This window comes from Epinephelus moara, chromosome 4 (assembly GCF_006386435.1).
Source record: "Epinephelus moara isolate mb chromosome 4, YSFRI_EMoa_1.0, whole genome shotgun sequence".
NCBI classification, from domain to species: Eukaryota; Metazoa; Chordata; class Actinopteri; order Perciformes; family Serranidae; genus Epinephelus; species Epinephelus moara.
In genome coordinates this window covers 39,986,083-40,001,585 of record NC_065509.1, presented here as the reverse complement: position 1 = coordinate 40,001,585, position 15,503 = coordinate 39,986,083, and the positions used below count along the sequence as shown (strand labels likewise).

Here is a 15,503-nt window from a genome sequence, read left to right as displayed (position 1 = left end):
GCACCATTCACTCACATATTTATTCTGTTTCTCTGTCCAGCTTTCCTTCACTGTGCTGCTCCACTCGGTCTTTCTCCTGACATCCATCATGTTATGTTACCCATGTTTATAACACCATTTATCTGAAGTTTATGTTCACACATTTGCATTTTGTATCTCAATTTTAAATTCGACAATGCTACATCTCGTTCTCAATGTCCACCGCATCAACTGTTCTTCTATTCACCAGTTAATCTCCTCCTTTTAACAGGTCATCAGCCCATAATTTAGCCCCTCCATTCCTCCTTTCTATTTTCATTTTATTCCCTTCATCTACCGTTCCCTCAGTGTGTTATCATTTCCATGCTCATCCACAGCTCGGTCCTTCCGGCCCGTAAAGTCTGATTCCATTATGTTTTACGAGGCCTCGTTTCATTACAGCAGCGATAATAAATGATTATTTAGCAGTAATAAGCAATACCTCCGACGTAATGAAAAGCTGATGATAATAATCCAGCAGGCGGCCTCAGCACAACACTTCCTCTGGATGCTTCGTGTCAATTTAACATGTGGTGATTACTTTTTAATTAAAAGGCACAATGAGAAGAATTGTCCCAAAATAAAGATTCAAAACACAGAGCTGAACATGCTCTAACATTTACTAACAGATCGTTAATTCAGGGTCAGCTTCATTTTAGTCTGACCTGTCAGTCAGACAGTCAGGGAGTCAGGGCTGTCAGCTCCCCTGGAGCTGGAGTTTGGGCTGACTGAGTTCGGGTTGCTATGGCTGCTGACTGGGGGTTCGACCAAGGTGGAGAACACATTGTGGTTCTAGGTTCTAACATTGGTGACATAAATGCCAACTTGAAGTAGCCAGTTGGTCAGCAGAGAGCTAAACTATGAGCAAACTTTTCTCTCAATCTCTAATGTCGACACGTTTTATTTTGTTCATTGTCAGACTCTCTTTTTGATAAGTTCATCTTTTTCGGGTTGCTAGGCAGTTGTTGTCAATGCTAGAATATTATTCCTGCGGGATTCTCCACCATTGAATCAGGCTTTCACCAAAGGACGTGCACATATATCTGCATTTGTTGAACAGCCAATAGGAGCAACCTCTCTCTGAAATGACCAGTGATCGGGCTAGATTTTCTAAATCCTAAAAACAGAGTCAAGAGGAAGTGCAGAAGACTAGTGTTCTCTCAGACTACTTGAATTACAATATGCTCAAAGTTTATTCTATTTTTACCCAATAACGTGAAAATAAAACTGCCTACCCCAGCTTTAAGAATGCTTGTTCATCATCCAGATTCAATATTGCAATCCTACTGTACATTAGGGTTGTCATGTGAACCGATACTTTGGTACCAAGTCAATGCCAACACGCAAATAATACGTCCGTACCTTCTTTTTTTTCTGTACCATAAGTACAGGATACAACTTTGCCCTCAGCAGGCCGTGTCGATTCCTGCTAGAACTGACGGGGGCAGTATACGTGCGTCAGTCTGTGCCGAGGACGAGCGCCGAAGAAGAACGCCTGTTCTCCATCATCTCTGCCAGAAACAATGGCTTCTACAAGTGCTGCTGGAGCCACAACACCTCGGCTTGTCGAAAAGTCAGGTATTAGGAGTCGTGTGTGGAGATATTTTGCATTTGAGGCAGATGAAAGCGGAGTAATTGTAAACTTGCAAAAACCAGTGTGCAAACGGTGCCTCCAAAGTTTCCAGACCAAAGGAGGAAACACCTGGCTAAACACTTAAAAGACAGACACCCTGGCTTGTTTAAAGAATTCAAGGTGAGTGGGTTTCAATTTACCATCACTTGTGTTATGGTATACTTATCCTGAAATATACGTTACATTATTTGGATTGACTTCAAAGTTTGAAACAGTTTTAATAAAGTAGTGGATTTAGAAATACATGAGTTCTCTTGAGTATCAAGAATTGTGGAAATTCACTGGTGTTGGTATCGACTACTGAAATTCTGGTATCGTGACAAACCTAATACCCAAACCCTCCAAAGTATGGTGCGTTTAGTGAGTTGATACAGTACCTGAAAATGCCTGAACTAAAGTTCTGCGAGGGCAGTTTTGTAGCTGTGCTCCAATGTTATAATTCAAATACTTCACAGTAAGCATCACAGTAAAAGTTAGACATTGTGAGGAAAGAGGTTTCCAAGTGGCTGCCATTTTGAAAAGTCAAAAAAATCCTGCACACTGTCGATCACTTGTTGGCAACTGACAACACACGAATTTTGAGGGCCTCCGCTTTGAGATCACAAGGCTTGATGGGCATTTTATTTTACTATTTGCTGATGTTTCACAGGCAAAAAAGTTATAAAGAATAATACTAAATGTAACTGTTATTTGCAGCCCTAATCAATAGTATTAATTATTCCATACAATGCTACTAAATGCTGCAGACCCCTGATTCCTACCTGTAGTTTCTGCAGGTTGCTCCTGATGGTCACAGTGCTCACTTGCAGCAGTCGCAGGTAATTCCTCTCAGACTGGACCAGCTCCTCTATGGCCAGCATCTGTCTCTGGGCTGCCCTCTCTTTAGCTGCTGCTTCCTCCTCCTCACGCTTCTTCTTAGCCTCTTCTGCCTCCTCTGCCAACCTCTCCTCAGACATCGAACTGTCCTCTGAGAAACTGTCCTGTGAGGAGAGTTTTGTATTTGTACCCTCAAGTTCTGACGTCTCAGCTGGTGCCTCCACAAACACAGACACATCCGACTCTTCTTCTGTGCTGAACGTCTCCTCTCCAAACTGATCCCCCTTTGTGGCTCCATCCTTCTTCTCCTGCAGCTTCTCCTTCATCGGATCTTTCTTGGCGACCTTCTCCACAGCTCCGAGGGGAGACAGAGCAGACGAGGCCAGTTTAGGGAGAGCCAGTGTGAAGGAGGGTTGAGGCCTCCTGGGCACCTCCATGATGGAGATCACTGTCAAAGAGAAACACTGTTTAGGGAATGTGTTTTCAAGTTTTGTACTTTGAAAGAATTTATTTTTATGAGTAACAGGCTCTTAATCTTCTTCATACTCACCGTTAAGATTCTCTCAAATATTATAAAAGCATTTTTTGACATTTAAAGGCATAGAGTACATCGAGTTGAGTATGGTAAGAGATAAAAGATGAACCCCCTGATTTTTAACCTGGACCACAGTTTTCCACTGCAAGGCACACCCATCCTTAAGAAATACTTCACTGCATATTAATTACTCACTCAGTGTTACCTTGAATTAGTCAAGAAAACTTTGTTGTTCTCCCATGGCTCAACATTTACTCTCTCAAAGTTTACTTTACAAATTCAAGATTTCCAGCGGTGAGAAAGTAATACACAAATGGTCATTTTGTGGGTGAAGTATCCCTTTAACAAGACATAAGTGTACTTTATTACTGACTCTCAGTGTGAAAGACAACCTCTGCATGGTGTCAAATGTCCTCATTCCAGTGTGAACCACATGGACCACACAGGATCTACAATAACACTCGATAACAAGGAAGGGCAACGCAAATGTTTTAGTGTCTCAGTCACTTAACTGTGGTGACACATCAGCTTGAGTGAACAGCTTTAGCATCGAACACAGCAAGAAATAAATACTTAAAAAAGTCAAAATACATTGCTGGCAACTGGAGAGATACCTCAGGTCAGTCAAAACTCAAACACATAAACTGTAACTAGAAGAGAAACACTTGATGTATTTTGCTGAGTGAAATAAGTTATAAACTTAAACTTCAATGCTCAGTACAGGAGTGGTATAAAACGATCAGAACAGACACCAGCAACAGCTAGGTACACCGGATTGTTGCAGAGATTAAGGTTTGAAAGCCCTCCCCCGTGTCTGGTGTATTTGCACTGCTGTGTTGTCCAAACAGTGCAAGAGACATATCAGAATTGGCACATTAACATGACCAGGTGAATAAACACAGATTGTAGGGTCATGAAATAAGGCTGCTGAGTTATGGCATAAATCAAAATCATGAATATGTTGGTCCACTTTGAGGTCACGACTATTTAACCTAACATTCTGCATTTATTAAACTTTTAAAATGTCTCGAACTTTAAATAGAATTCAGCTGAGGAACAAAAATGTACAAAAAAAAGAGAGATAAATAAATAAAATAAACGATATAGAAATGTAACCATGATGTAAGAGGAGAGGGAAAGACCCCGCACTGTTGGCAGAAGAGACAGGGACTGTGTTTATGCTGAGCAGCCTGCATAGGAATTAATTAAGATATCACGCATTTAAACATATTTCTCTCTGTCTCCCTGATTATCTGGATACGTCTCTAAGTTTGTTGCTCGTTGCTTTTTAGAAATAAAGTCATTAAGAGTCTGAAAAGTCACTAAATCTAGCAAGAAAGTCGCCATGTTGGCAACACTGAGAGCAGCGCTGTAAAGGAAAGAGGTGCACTGGATTATATCACAAGACAAATGAGAGCATCACTGTGAAACAGAATGCAGCACAATAACTGTTTTATCTCGATTATGTTGTTTTCATCATGTTGGAGGCGCTTACTATAATTGGAATTAGAATTCTATTAATTGCTCAGCCCTAATAACACACTGAATTAGTTGAAGAAAGCTGCCATGCTGTTGGAGACATTCAGTATTACATGAGCAACCTGTTCAGTTAAAGCACATATTTGTCTAAAATGAACGCAGTGCAGAAGTGAGTTAGAGTCCGTCCCAATACTCACACTTCCCCTCAAAATTGGCCCTAGCCCTTGTTTTTGCACGTTCCCACGAAGGGCTAGGGTGTCCCAAACTTTAGGGAAGTGCTTTTCAGCCCTTAAAATCCCCACTTAATTTGAAGGGCTTTGCGATGCACACCTACGAACCCATCTCAACTGAGGGGAAGATTGAATTTCCCAGGTTGCATTGACTATCCAGCCAGGCGAGTTTTCCAGGGAGATGGCAGCCTCCATGAGAAAGCCATCGCACAATTTAAGTACTATTTTCGCAAATAAGCATGCAAAAATTCCCGAATATGTCGGAATGTGTTAGGTTTCTGTATATGCATTGTTATCTGTAAGCGTTGAGTTAGAATGTGAATGCTTGAAAATCGCTAATTCACAATGTAGCCGACATGAATATCTACAGAGTTCTCCGTACAAGAAGCAGGTGAACACGTCTGTTGGCGTCCCAATTCGTAGGTAAAATTCCTTACCCCTCAACACTACCCCTTCGTCATTGAGGGGAATCTATCTGGCGAGTGCACTTGAAACCAAGGGGTAAGGTCAAGCGAAGAGAATTGGGATGGGCCCTAAATGTCACAAAAGCTCAATTTTTTCTAAACATCTGGTACCCGATATGTCTTCCACATGAAAATTCCTGGAATATCAGGGCAGATAAGGAAACATTCCTGACTCTGATTTCTCATATGAAGATGAACTGCACAGACAGCAGAGCTGCAGTTGTGATGGCTTTGTTTTGACTGTTTACTTCACACAAACATGCAGAGGAGGGGGGGATGCATTGTCATGGACCCTCTGAGCTGGAGCACCACGTGTCGGCCCACCGGGAGGCTGGCAAGCTGCTTACAGAGCGACTAATGTTGCCGCCGCTGTGACAATTAGCCATTACATGGTTCAGCTGATCAGCCTTCTGTGGCTTTAAAGGACACACTGTGATGGCAGGATTATTTTTAACTCAGTGATTAAATTAGAGTGTCTATGAGAGGAGTTACTCATGAAGACTTTAGCAACTAGGCTCAGAGTTTCCTCCATGTATCATAGTCAGAAGGGGTTGGGCAGTTTTTAATACTAGAGCTGGTATCACACCTGAGTTTCACAATCGATACCAGAGCAATACCTTAGTGATACCTGACTTTGGGTGGGGCGGCAACTGATGACTATTTTCATTGTTGATTAATTTTCTTGATTAACTGATTAGTTGTTTGATATAAAATGGCAGGAAATGGTGAAACATGTTGATCATTGTTTTCCAAAGCCCAAAATTATGTTGTCATCGGTCTAGTTTTGGCCACGACCCAAAGAAATTCAATTAACTGTCATATAGGAGTAAAGAAAGCAGAAAATATTCACATTTAAGAAACTGGAATCAGAGAATTTTTCCTTTTTTCCTTTAATAAATTAAATAAACTAATGAATTGGTTTTAAATCAGTTGGCAACTTATCTAATAAATGTCAACTAGGGATGCAAATATGGTATTTTTACGGTACGATAACAGTCGCAGAAAATATCATGGTTTCGTGGTATACAACTATTATTAACAATTATTAACTGTTTTTTCTACATCACGCTTTTCATACTCTGTGTTCTATAAACACATTTCAGTTGGTACCAAATAACTAGAGTTTCAATATTCAGCCCTATTAGTCCACCACTACTAAGACCTCACCTTCAGCTGCACGCTGCTGCATGAATAAACACAATCAAACTGTTGTCTTTCATTGTCTATTTGAACTGAGTGAGGTCATGCTGTTCCTGAACTGAGTCACTAAATGATAAACTGATATGTTTCTGCAACAATGTCACACAAACAAATTCCTTTGCATGTGTTGCAGCTAGTGCACAGAGGGAATCTGTTCAGCGGCTGTGGCTCAGGAGGTAAAGCGGATCGTCCACCAGTTCTAAGATCTGTGGTTCTATCCCCGGCTCCTCCGGTCCGCATGTTGAAGTGTCCTTGGGTACAATACTGAACCTCAAATTGCTCCTGATGGCTCTTCCATCAGTGTGTGAGGGTGTGTGAATGGTTATTGATTGGTTATAGTTATGGTTATGGGTGACTGTGACTCAGTGTTAAGCGCTTTAATTGGTCGTAAGACTAGAAAAGCCCCATTTAAGTGCAGTCCATTTCATGTGAAGAAGAAAAAACACTTGCTTCTCATACATTTTACTCTGTTTCATTATATACATACACTCAGTACTACATTTAGCTGGGTGGAGCTAATAAAGTGGGAACTGACTCATACAGCAGTGCTGCATTAATTCATACGGTCATGAAGTTCATAAGGTTCAGTTTCTGTTTTAGAGAAGTGGTGACTCACCTTAACCGAAGGCTATAGTTTGTGGTTCTACTGGGTTATGCTGGGAGAAGTTTACAATATTTTCCACTGTATAAAATGTTCTCATTTGCTTCTTCAGCCTATTTTTACATGGCATTATGTGAATGGCTGCACTGGGCTGCATTGTATGTTTCAGGTGTCCACAACTCTTTTGTGATTGTAGCTATTGTCCTGCATTCTGATTTAATCCCACCTCACAGATTTATCTTTTCCCTCCAACAAAGGGTTTAGGGGTTTATCAGCATATGGTGACCCAGTGATGGGATAACAGCCAGAACTGGGTGTCAAACCTCACTATGTTTTTAGTGCTGACAAAAATCAATCTGCAGCAAGAATCAAAACTGAAAGCTGGCATCTCTGCTTGATGTGATAGTTCCTTATCTAAATCATAAACTTTTAGGCCAAGTTAACACATGCTGCTTCTGTTTAGACATACCTTAACATTTAAAGGTCCAGTGTGTGGGATTAAGGGGACATATTGTAAGAAATGGAATATAATAAGTGTGTTTTCTTTGGTGTATAATCCACAGAAAATAAGAACTGTTGTGTGTTTTTACCTTAGAATGAGCTGTTTATATCTACATAGGGAGTGGTTCCTCGTCTACAGAGATCACCATGTTGGACGACCATGTTTCTACAGTAGCCCGGAAGGGACAAACCAAACACCGGCTCTAAGATAGGTCCATTTGCATTTACATGTCGACCACCGTAGTTAGAAGCCCCACCGCGACAAGAGCGTGAAGAAGACACTGATTCTTTTACGTGAAACTGCTTTCTTCAGTGTTTTTATCACCGGTTTAAATCACCTGGTCTGTTTGTTTTAGAGGGGAAGAGACCTCTGCGGATAATTCAGCTCCCAGTAAAAACCCCTTGAACACTTTATACTGAAGGGATCCTCACTTGGAGAAGTTTCAACTGGCTGCATTCTGCAGTCCTCACTGCCAGATACCACTAAATCTCCTTAATCGTACACACTGTTCCTTAAAGAACTTGGACTGAAAAAGCTTGTAGAAAAACATATTTAGACCTCTTAAAGTATAGAGTATCATTTAGGTACAGTTACTGAAACCCAGGTATCATATTGGTGCAGCCACTGACCTCTCTTAACCATTACGTTACTACAATTATGACACACCAGCACACAGCACAAAACAGATGACTCTCAGTCACAACCTGACGCAAAAACTTATTTTACATCCCAAAACAAGTGTGTCAGAGCTCCAGGCTGAGACATCTGCTGCACACCAGCAAAACCAAAACCACAGACATGACACCAGTGTGCATTAAGTGACAGTGTATCATTGAAAACCTTTACATGAGATCAGACATCATTACCTTGTGCAGAATCCTGGATTCAGCTGTGGTGAACCTCTGGTCTCCTCTCTGTCTCTGTCCTGCTGAGCTCTGTCCCAAGTGAAGTAGAAATCTGCTGCAGAGGAGACGCTGCTGCATTGAAAACACACACATAGACACACACACACTGGTGTAACTTTCTCCAGTGACTCACACACAGCACACTGCTGCTGGGCCGCATGTGGCAGGAGTGTGTGAGGGTATATTCACGACTGAGTGTGTGTGTGAGAGAGAAAAACAGTGTGTGAGTATGTGAGGGAAGGGGGGAGGGGAGTGGAAAGGAGGGTGGGCCGGTTGTTTTGTAGAGGAAAAAGAGGGGAGGGAGAGGAAAGGGGGGCCACACACACACACACACACACACACACACACACACACACACACACACTAATGCTGCTGAATAAGCTGATTGACTGCAGCAGCTGGTGGGAAGAGGAAATGGCACTCACCCAGGCAGATGCGGATTGGCTGGCAGGTCCTCACAGTGGAATAAAGGACCAATCGGACGACACCTAAAGAGATTTCATGAAACACTACACGGCCCACTGAAGACGAAGCGTCGAAGTGATTGAAGTTTTCCTCTCACAGGAAACAAAAGCACGGCGGGACGTCCCATCCTCTTCCAATTGCAGAGGGATTGTCTGGATTTTCTGGTGGAAGAAAACAAAAAGAGATTTAAAGCTCCCTCTTTTGGGTTTTCTCAGTCGGAAATAAAAGATTCACTGTTGTAATTTATTTCAAATAATTAAAGAAGGTGTATGAATGCCCGCTGAGCAGCTACTAGACAGCACAAAAGTATTTAAATGAAACTTGAGGAGTGTGTATTTTGAGATTCCACAGCAAAACCATTCACTTTCTCTCCAAATACTAAAGGGTGAGTTTCCATGAAGGTGTCCAGCCGTGCAAATATCTGCTGTTAATTAGAGGCACCTGTCACAATACAATGGAAGACAATTCCACTTGTGGTGCTAAAAGCATTCTTTAAAAATGCACCTTAACAAGACTGATCTTGTGTTCACACAACAAGCGACAAAAAACAACAGTGGCCAGCTGCATTATCTCTGAGTCGCCCTTGAAGTGTTGCTCAAGTGCGCGTTGACATAGTTATGTCATCCTGGGCTTGTGTGTGTCTGCTCCTTGCAACAAAGCACCTCCACCCAACGTTTTCTCAAGTTAAAAAAAATCTATGCATGTGATCAATGTCTGAGCTGCATGTTAAAATCACATTTCGCTGCCCCACTGCATCCCTGTGTGAACTGCAATACAAAGAAGGCTAGCATGTGTCAGCTAACTTTGCTGAATAGCATCACAGATAGAAACAAAAACATTTGACATCACTGGAGCGTTGAAAAGGTTGAGGCCTGCTCAACTTCCGATTTGTAGCCCTTCACACAGCGACAAGTGTTGGGAGTCATTTTGTAGCTTCATGTCATCGACTGCCATTGAAAATGACTTGCATCCTGTTGCCGTGTCGCTCAGTAAGAACACTGCGCACAGTCTACAGGCTGTGACACACGTCAGCTGTCGGTCAATGTCAGGTGAGCGTGTGTGTCCAGCACTAGTTAACCTTAGTCGGCCTTTTTTCGGCTGACTTGCACGTTGAGTCAAGGCGTTTCTCAATCTGCGTTCTTGCCTGTACTTGTGTTCTTGCGGACTTGTGAAACGTCATCAGTCGCAGCCCAAGTACTGTTCCAATTCAAAGTCCGCATCCAGCCAAGTAGAGTCCAAATGTCTGGTTGTGAACATGCTCTGCCCGTTTCATCGGGGATGCATCGGGAGGTGACTTGTGTGGACTTTTGACAGCCAGGTATCCCAGAATGCATTTCTCACAGACCAGCGGCAATGGCAGCCATCCTTGGGAGTTTGTACTCCAGAGTCGAACTTGCCAAGTCAGAACTCCCAAGTGTGCAAGTCCGAATTTGGCGTACTTGGTATCGAGAAACGCCTTCAGTGTCAGGAAAGCAAATCCCATCAATGAATAATATCACTCTGATTGATAATACCTGTGTAATTTTAAATATCATATGAAAAATTCTTGTCATGATACTCACGATATTTCGACTTGCTGACAAACGGCCTCCATATATGTGAATATGCGATAGTTGTGGTATCATAACAGCGTGATGATTAGAGGAGAAATGGCAGAGCATAAAGGTCCAGGTGGGAAAAATAACAAAAAGAGAAGGAAATCACCTGTTGATTTATATATATAGATACCAGGGGACATATTTTGTATTTGGGAGCTGTTTAAATGTGTAATTTGTGTTAGATTTTATTTAGTTGAACTATTAATATTGTAGAGAATCTCACTCTGAGTCACTACTATACAGACTACTGCTGCCTGCTGGTATGGAGTTTTTTCCTCTCGTGCAGGTGCAGAACTTTAGCTGTAGCCTTTGTGGTTTGTTTAAGTACAACTTTTTGGCAGAGACACAGGCAACATGGGATGATGCAACAGTCGGCATTCGTCACTGCTAGTTCTTGATGTTGGTGTGGTGTGTCTGGGCCTTTTGGCTAAGCCACAACAGGCTGTGTGAAGCTGTCCTTAGGCAAAGTGGGGCTTTACACTAAATGCTAAAATGCTCACACAATGACAATGCTAACATGCTGACTTTTACTAAATTGTCGGTCTTATTGTAGCATGTTGGCATGCTGACATTTCACTGTGAACTACAAAATTCCTCTGAAGCTGCCTGCAGCCTGGTCAAATGCAAGTTTCATGATATGCAAATCTTTTTTAGCAACAGTGAAAACATCCCTGTGTTACCTGACGGCAAACTGAAAGACATTCAAATAACAGCAACAACTTTCAAGAGGTGCAAGAGTGTCAGTTTGATTCAGCTTCAGTTTCTTCCACACCACAAGATCAATCTGTCATCCCTCATAATAAACTCATCTTTCACACAGAAAATCTGTTGTTTGACGCAGCACAGACAGGCCATGATGCTGCAAATCCAAAGAGTAACAGGGTGGGGATTTAATACTGACAGAGCAGGATGCAATCGTAACTCTGTGATCATTGTTTGGACTTCAGGTGTTTGGTTGGATGAGAAAGATGTCAACACAGGAAACTCAGTAGTAGAAACTAAGTCTTTCAATATTTCCCCATGCTAGTTTTCCTCTCTTTTAGACAAATCAACAGAGCATGTGTTCACTATTTCTCAAAAACAATGGTGAACCAAACGCACATCAAATGTCCACTGCAGTATGAGCCTACGAGCCCTGAGAATAACTAGAACAAGATGTTAGCATGAATGCTGAGACAATGAAGGGATTCATTGCAGTCAGACTCGATAAGTCTGGAATGAGGGAGGCAGAAAGACAGCGGCTAATCTTCAATACATCGGTATGTCAGGGAGAGAGGAATGTTGCAGAACAGGATTCTTTTTATCAGCTGACTAATGTTGAATGTCTGACTTAAGGTGTGCTGCAGAACAATACGGCTTAGTGACAATACACTTCAGGCATTTGTTTAACTCTCTATCGTGACTTTCAGAGCAAACATCTTTCTCAGAGCCTTTCAAAAAATGCTCCATTCCTAGAAAGCACCGAGCAGATATCTGACTCTTTGTTATTGACAGTAGAACCAGATGGGAAATTGGCCAGGCTGAAAATACTATCAACCAGTTTATTGTTATCAGATTGTTTGACGTGGGCTTGTATGAGAAACTACATATGGTAGATGTCAGTCGGAGTGCCCCCTGTTTGGAGAAGCAGGCAGGAGTACTGACACACAAGCTCGGAAATGTACTGCTGTGGGATCATCAAAAAAACAAAAACAAATTTTAGCCATAAAAAAAATCTATGTCGGATAAAGTTCACAGTATATTTACAATATTTTCATCGCTTCACCTTGCTGTCAGACTGCGATTTCCGACGGGGAATTGAAACCGTTTCATCGCTCTCTTCAAAGCCAGACTCCATTGAGAAAAACAGTAATTTAACAACTGCTAAAGACAGGAGCTGCTGTTCTACTGCTGCCTCGATCTATTAGTTTATCTGTGTTAATGTGTGGCTTCGGTGTTTAAAGGGGTTGGCTTGGATTCACCAAAGTCACACAATTACACAAACAATCTAACTGATCGAGGCAGCAGTCGACCAGCAGCTCCTGTGTTTAGCAAGCTAAAATTACTGTTTTTCTCAATGGAGTCTGGTGGCTTGGACGAGAGCACAGATGGGGAACTAAAGCTGTTAATGGCTTCCCCCATTGAACATGCTGTCTGCGTCAAAGTAACGCACTGAAAACATTCTCAATATAGCAAACACTTAAGCTGCTATTGTTTTTTTAGGTGGCTAAAATGTTTTATTGCTGCCCCCATCCACAGCAGTGCCTTGCTTAGCTTCCATGGTAGTACTCCTGTCTGCTTCTCCAAACTGGGGATGCGCTGACCACCATCTACTGTGGACAACACACCGACTGTGGACAAGTGTCTCATGCAACCCCACTTTAAAAGATCTGAACTATGCCTTTAAACTCCCACATATCAATGTGTGCAATTCTTCCTTCACACGTCGGTGTCAAGTGCGTCTTGGACTCCAGAGCTTTTGAGCTAGCAGCTGGAAAACGAGTGATGTCATGGCTGGAGTGAGAAGGTGATTCAAGAAAAGCTAGGTGAAAGAAGAGTCAGAGCTGGGTGGAGTGATGACTTGTCAAGACGGCTAAAAGTAGAACCATGTTTGCTGTAATTGCAGGGTTGGTCCACTTCCTGGCCACTCTACATGCCTACATGTCTTATACACTGACATGCAGCTTGACTTTGGCAGTGCCCTAAAAGGAAACTATTATATGACAGTGTTTGATATCAAACATGTGATAGCAGCTATCGGGGGTGATAGTCCAAGATCACATTACTGTCCAAGTTCATAATCAATATGGGCGATCACAGACTGGCTCAGATTACTGCTGTAGCGTGCTCCTCTTGGACAACACTTCAAGACGACCTTTGAACTGAAAGCTACAAAGTCTATTATTAACCCATATTGTTGAGGTCTTCCTGTGTACACTAAGTGACAAACAGCTTAGGAAAGATGACGCAGCTGGAAATGAAAGTTGTGATGATCACAGGAAACAGCAAACTCTTTCCCTGATAATGTCTCATGGTGCTGCAGCATTGCCCACAGTGAGTGAGAGATTACTTTAGGATGACTGTGAGTGACAGCAGATTAAGGGTGAAATCACACCTTTTCTTTGGTCTGACTTGTTGTGGTTTACACTGGCTTGTTTGGCTTGTTTAGATGTCACACTGTACTGTGCGTCATGGACTCACAAGCTTGGAGTTTTGGTGACATTGCATCACATTCAGGGAGAGACAAAAGGCAGCAATGTCATTATAGTAAATTTATTCTAACGTAAACTGGAGGATAGGCAACATCTGCTGGTTAACCCTGATTTTTAAGAAGTTAAATGGATGGTTCAGATTGGATCAGTCTGCACGCCCCCAATTTGGAGAAGCAGGCTGGATTCTGACACTGAAACAGCAAAACATATTTTAGCCGCCTAAAAGAACACATACAAAGATCAATATCAGTTTAAGTCTACACTATATTGAGAGTATTTTCACTGCTTTACCTTTCCATTAGCCAGCCCGTTCAAACAGAGAGAAGTCTTCAGAAGGCTTCACTTCCACAACTATGCTCTCGTCAATGTCACCAGACTCCACTGACAAAAACAGTAATTTTGACTCCTTGAACACAGGAGCTGCTGGTCGACCGCTGCCTCTAACAATTATAGTTGGTTTGTGTTACTGTGTGACTTTGGCAATTTAAATGCGCCTTTCAGAGGCAGCTCCTGTGTGCAACAATGTTAAATTACTGTTTTTCTCAATGGAGTCTGGCTTTGAAAAGACGATATATCTGCCTCCATTCCCCGTCAGAAATTGCTGAAGGTCAGGTAAAGGAGTAAAAATATTTCAAATACAGCATACAGTTAAACTGATATTGACTCTTTTGTCTTTTGTGTTTTTTATTAAGGTGACTATTTAGGTGCTGGGGTAGACCAGCAGCTCCTGTATTGAGCAATTGTTAAATTACTGCTTTTGTCAATGGAGTCTGGCTTTGAAGAGAGCAATGTAATGGTTTCAGTTCCCTGTTGGAAACTGCTGTTTCACAGCAGAGTGAAGTGATAACTATTGTAAATATGTGTTTTTTGATGGCTGAAATTAGTTTTGTTACTGACCCCATCCACAGCAGTACATTGTTTAACTTCCTTGTCGGACTCCAGCCTGCTTCTCCAAACTGGAGCCATGCCAACCAACATCTACATTATGTAATACCTTGAGTATGCATAAGTACCTCATGCAAACCCACGCCAAAAGACCTAAAGTATCCCTTTAAGTTACTGTAAGCAACCTATCCTTAAATAAACATGTTGCAGAAGAGAAAAATAAAGAAATACGTCACTGTAAACTCAGCAAGCAAGTAAAGTGTGCAAGATATATAATAACCGAGTCAATAAAAAGTCATCATAACTCAGGTATCCACAAAGTGAGTGGAAAAAATGAGTTCTCGAATTAGGGTCCTACTGGCTGAACTGTGAAATGAAGGTGTGGCTACACTCACCAGGATGGTGACAACAATAGTGCGATCATAAATTGTAGTATTACCTCTGTACGTTCGGTTTCTTCTCTCAGTGTAGTTTCACTTCAGTCACCAAAAGCAGCAGAAGGAGACGAAAACATCACGGTAGCCTTGGCTTCCTTATCTCTGGATAACAGACATAAACACATTCAGACAGACTAAACATCATTGTTCACATCAGTACACTGTGTCTGTGACAAACACCGGGTATCTCTCATGATGCTTTACAGTTGGCCTTCTTGTCTGTCCTATTTGTTTTATACCAGAGAAGAAAACCTAAAAGAAGCGATTAAAGTTGATCATGTAAGGTCCAGTGTGTCGGATTTCGGGGGACATATTGGCAAAAATGGAATATAAGAAGATAAGTATTTTTCTTTAGTGTATAATCACAACAATAAGAATCGTGTTTTTATTTTTTGCCTTCAGAACTGCCTTAATTCTTGGTGTCACAGATTCAACAAGGTGCTGGAAACATTCCTCAGAGATGGTGGTCCATATTGACATGATGACATCACACAGCTGCTCCATGATGAGAATCTCCCGTTCCAGCACATCCCAAAGGTGCTCT

At 41.9% G+C, this 15,503-nt stretch overlaps 1 protein-coding gene across 3 annotated transcripts in view; it reads right to left on the bottom strand.

The window, feature by feature from the left end:
• arhgef37 (Rho guanine nucleotide exchange factor (GEF) 37) overlaps positions 1-15,503 on the bottom strand; it is a 76,392-nt gene that overhangs the window by 59,926 nt on the left and 963 nt on the right. For all 3 annotated transcript variants that reach the window (XR_007569816.1, XR_007569817.1, XM_050042816.1), the window contains exons 2-5: positions 14,962-15,061; positions 8,809-9,009; positions 8,345-8,455; positions 2,413-2,915 (exon numbers count right to left, since the gene is read on the bottom strand). Coding sequence is in view for 1 of the 3 variants with exons in the window: in XM_050042816.1 (XP_049898773.1) it covers positions 2,413-2,904 (492 nt within the window). In the remaining 2 variants the exon portion in view is untranslated. The remainder of the gene's footprint in view (positions 1-2,412; positions 2,916-8,344; positions 8,456-8,808; positions 9,010-14,961; positions 15,062-15,503) is intronic.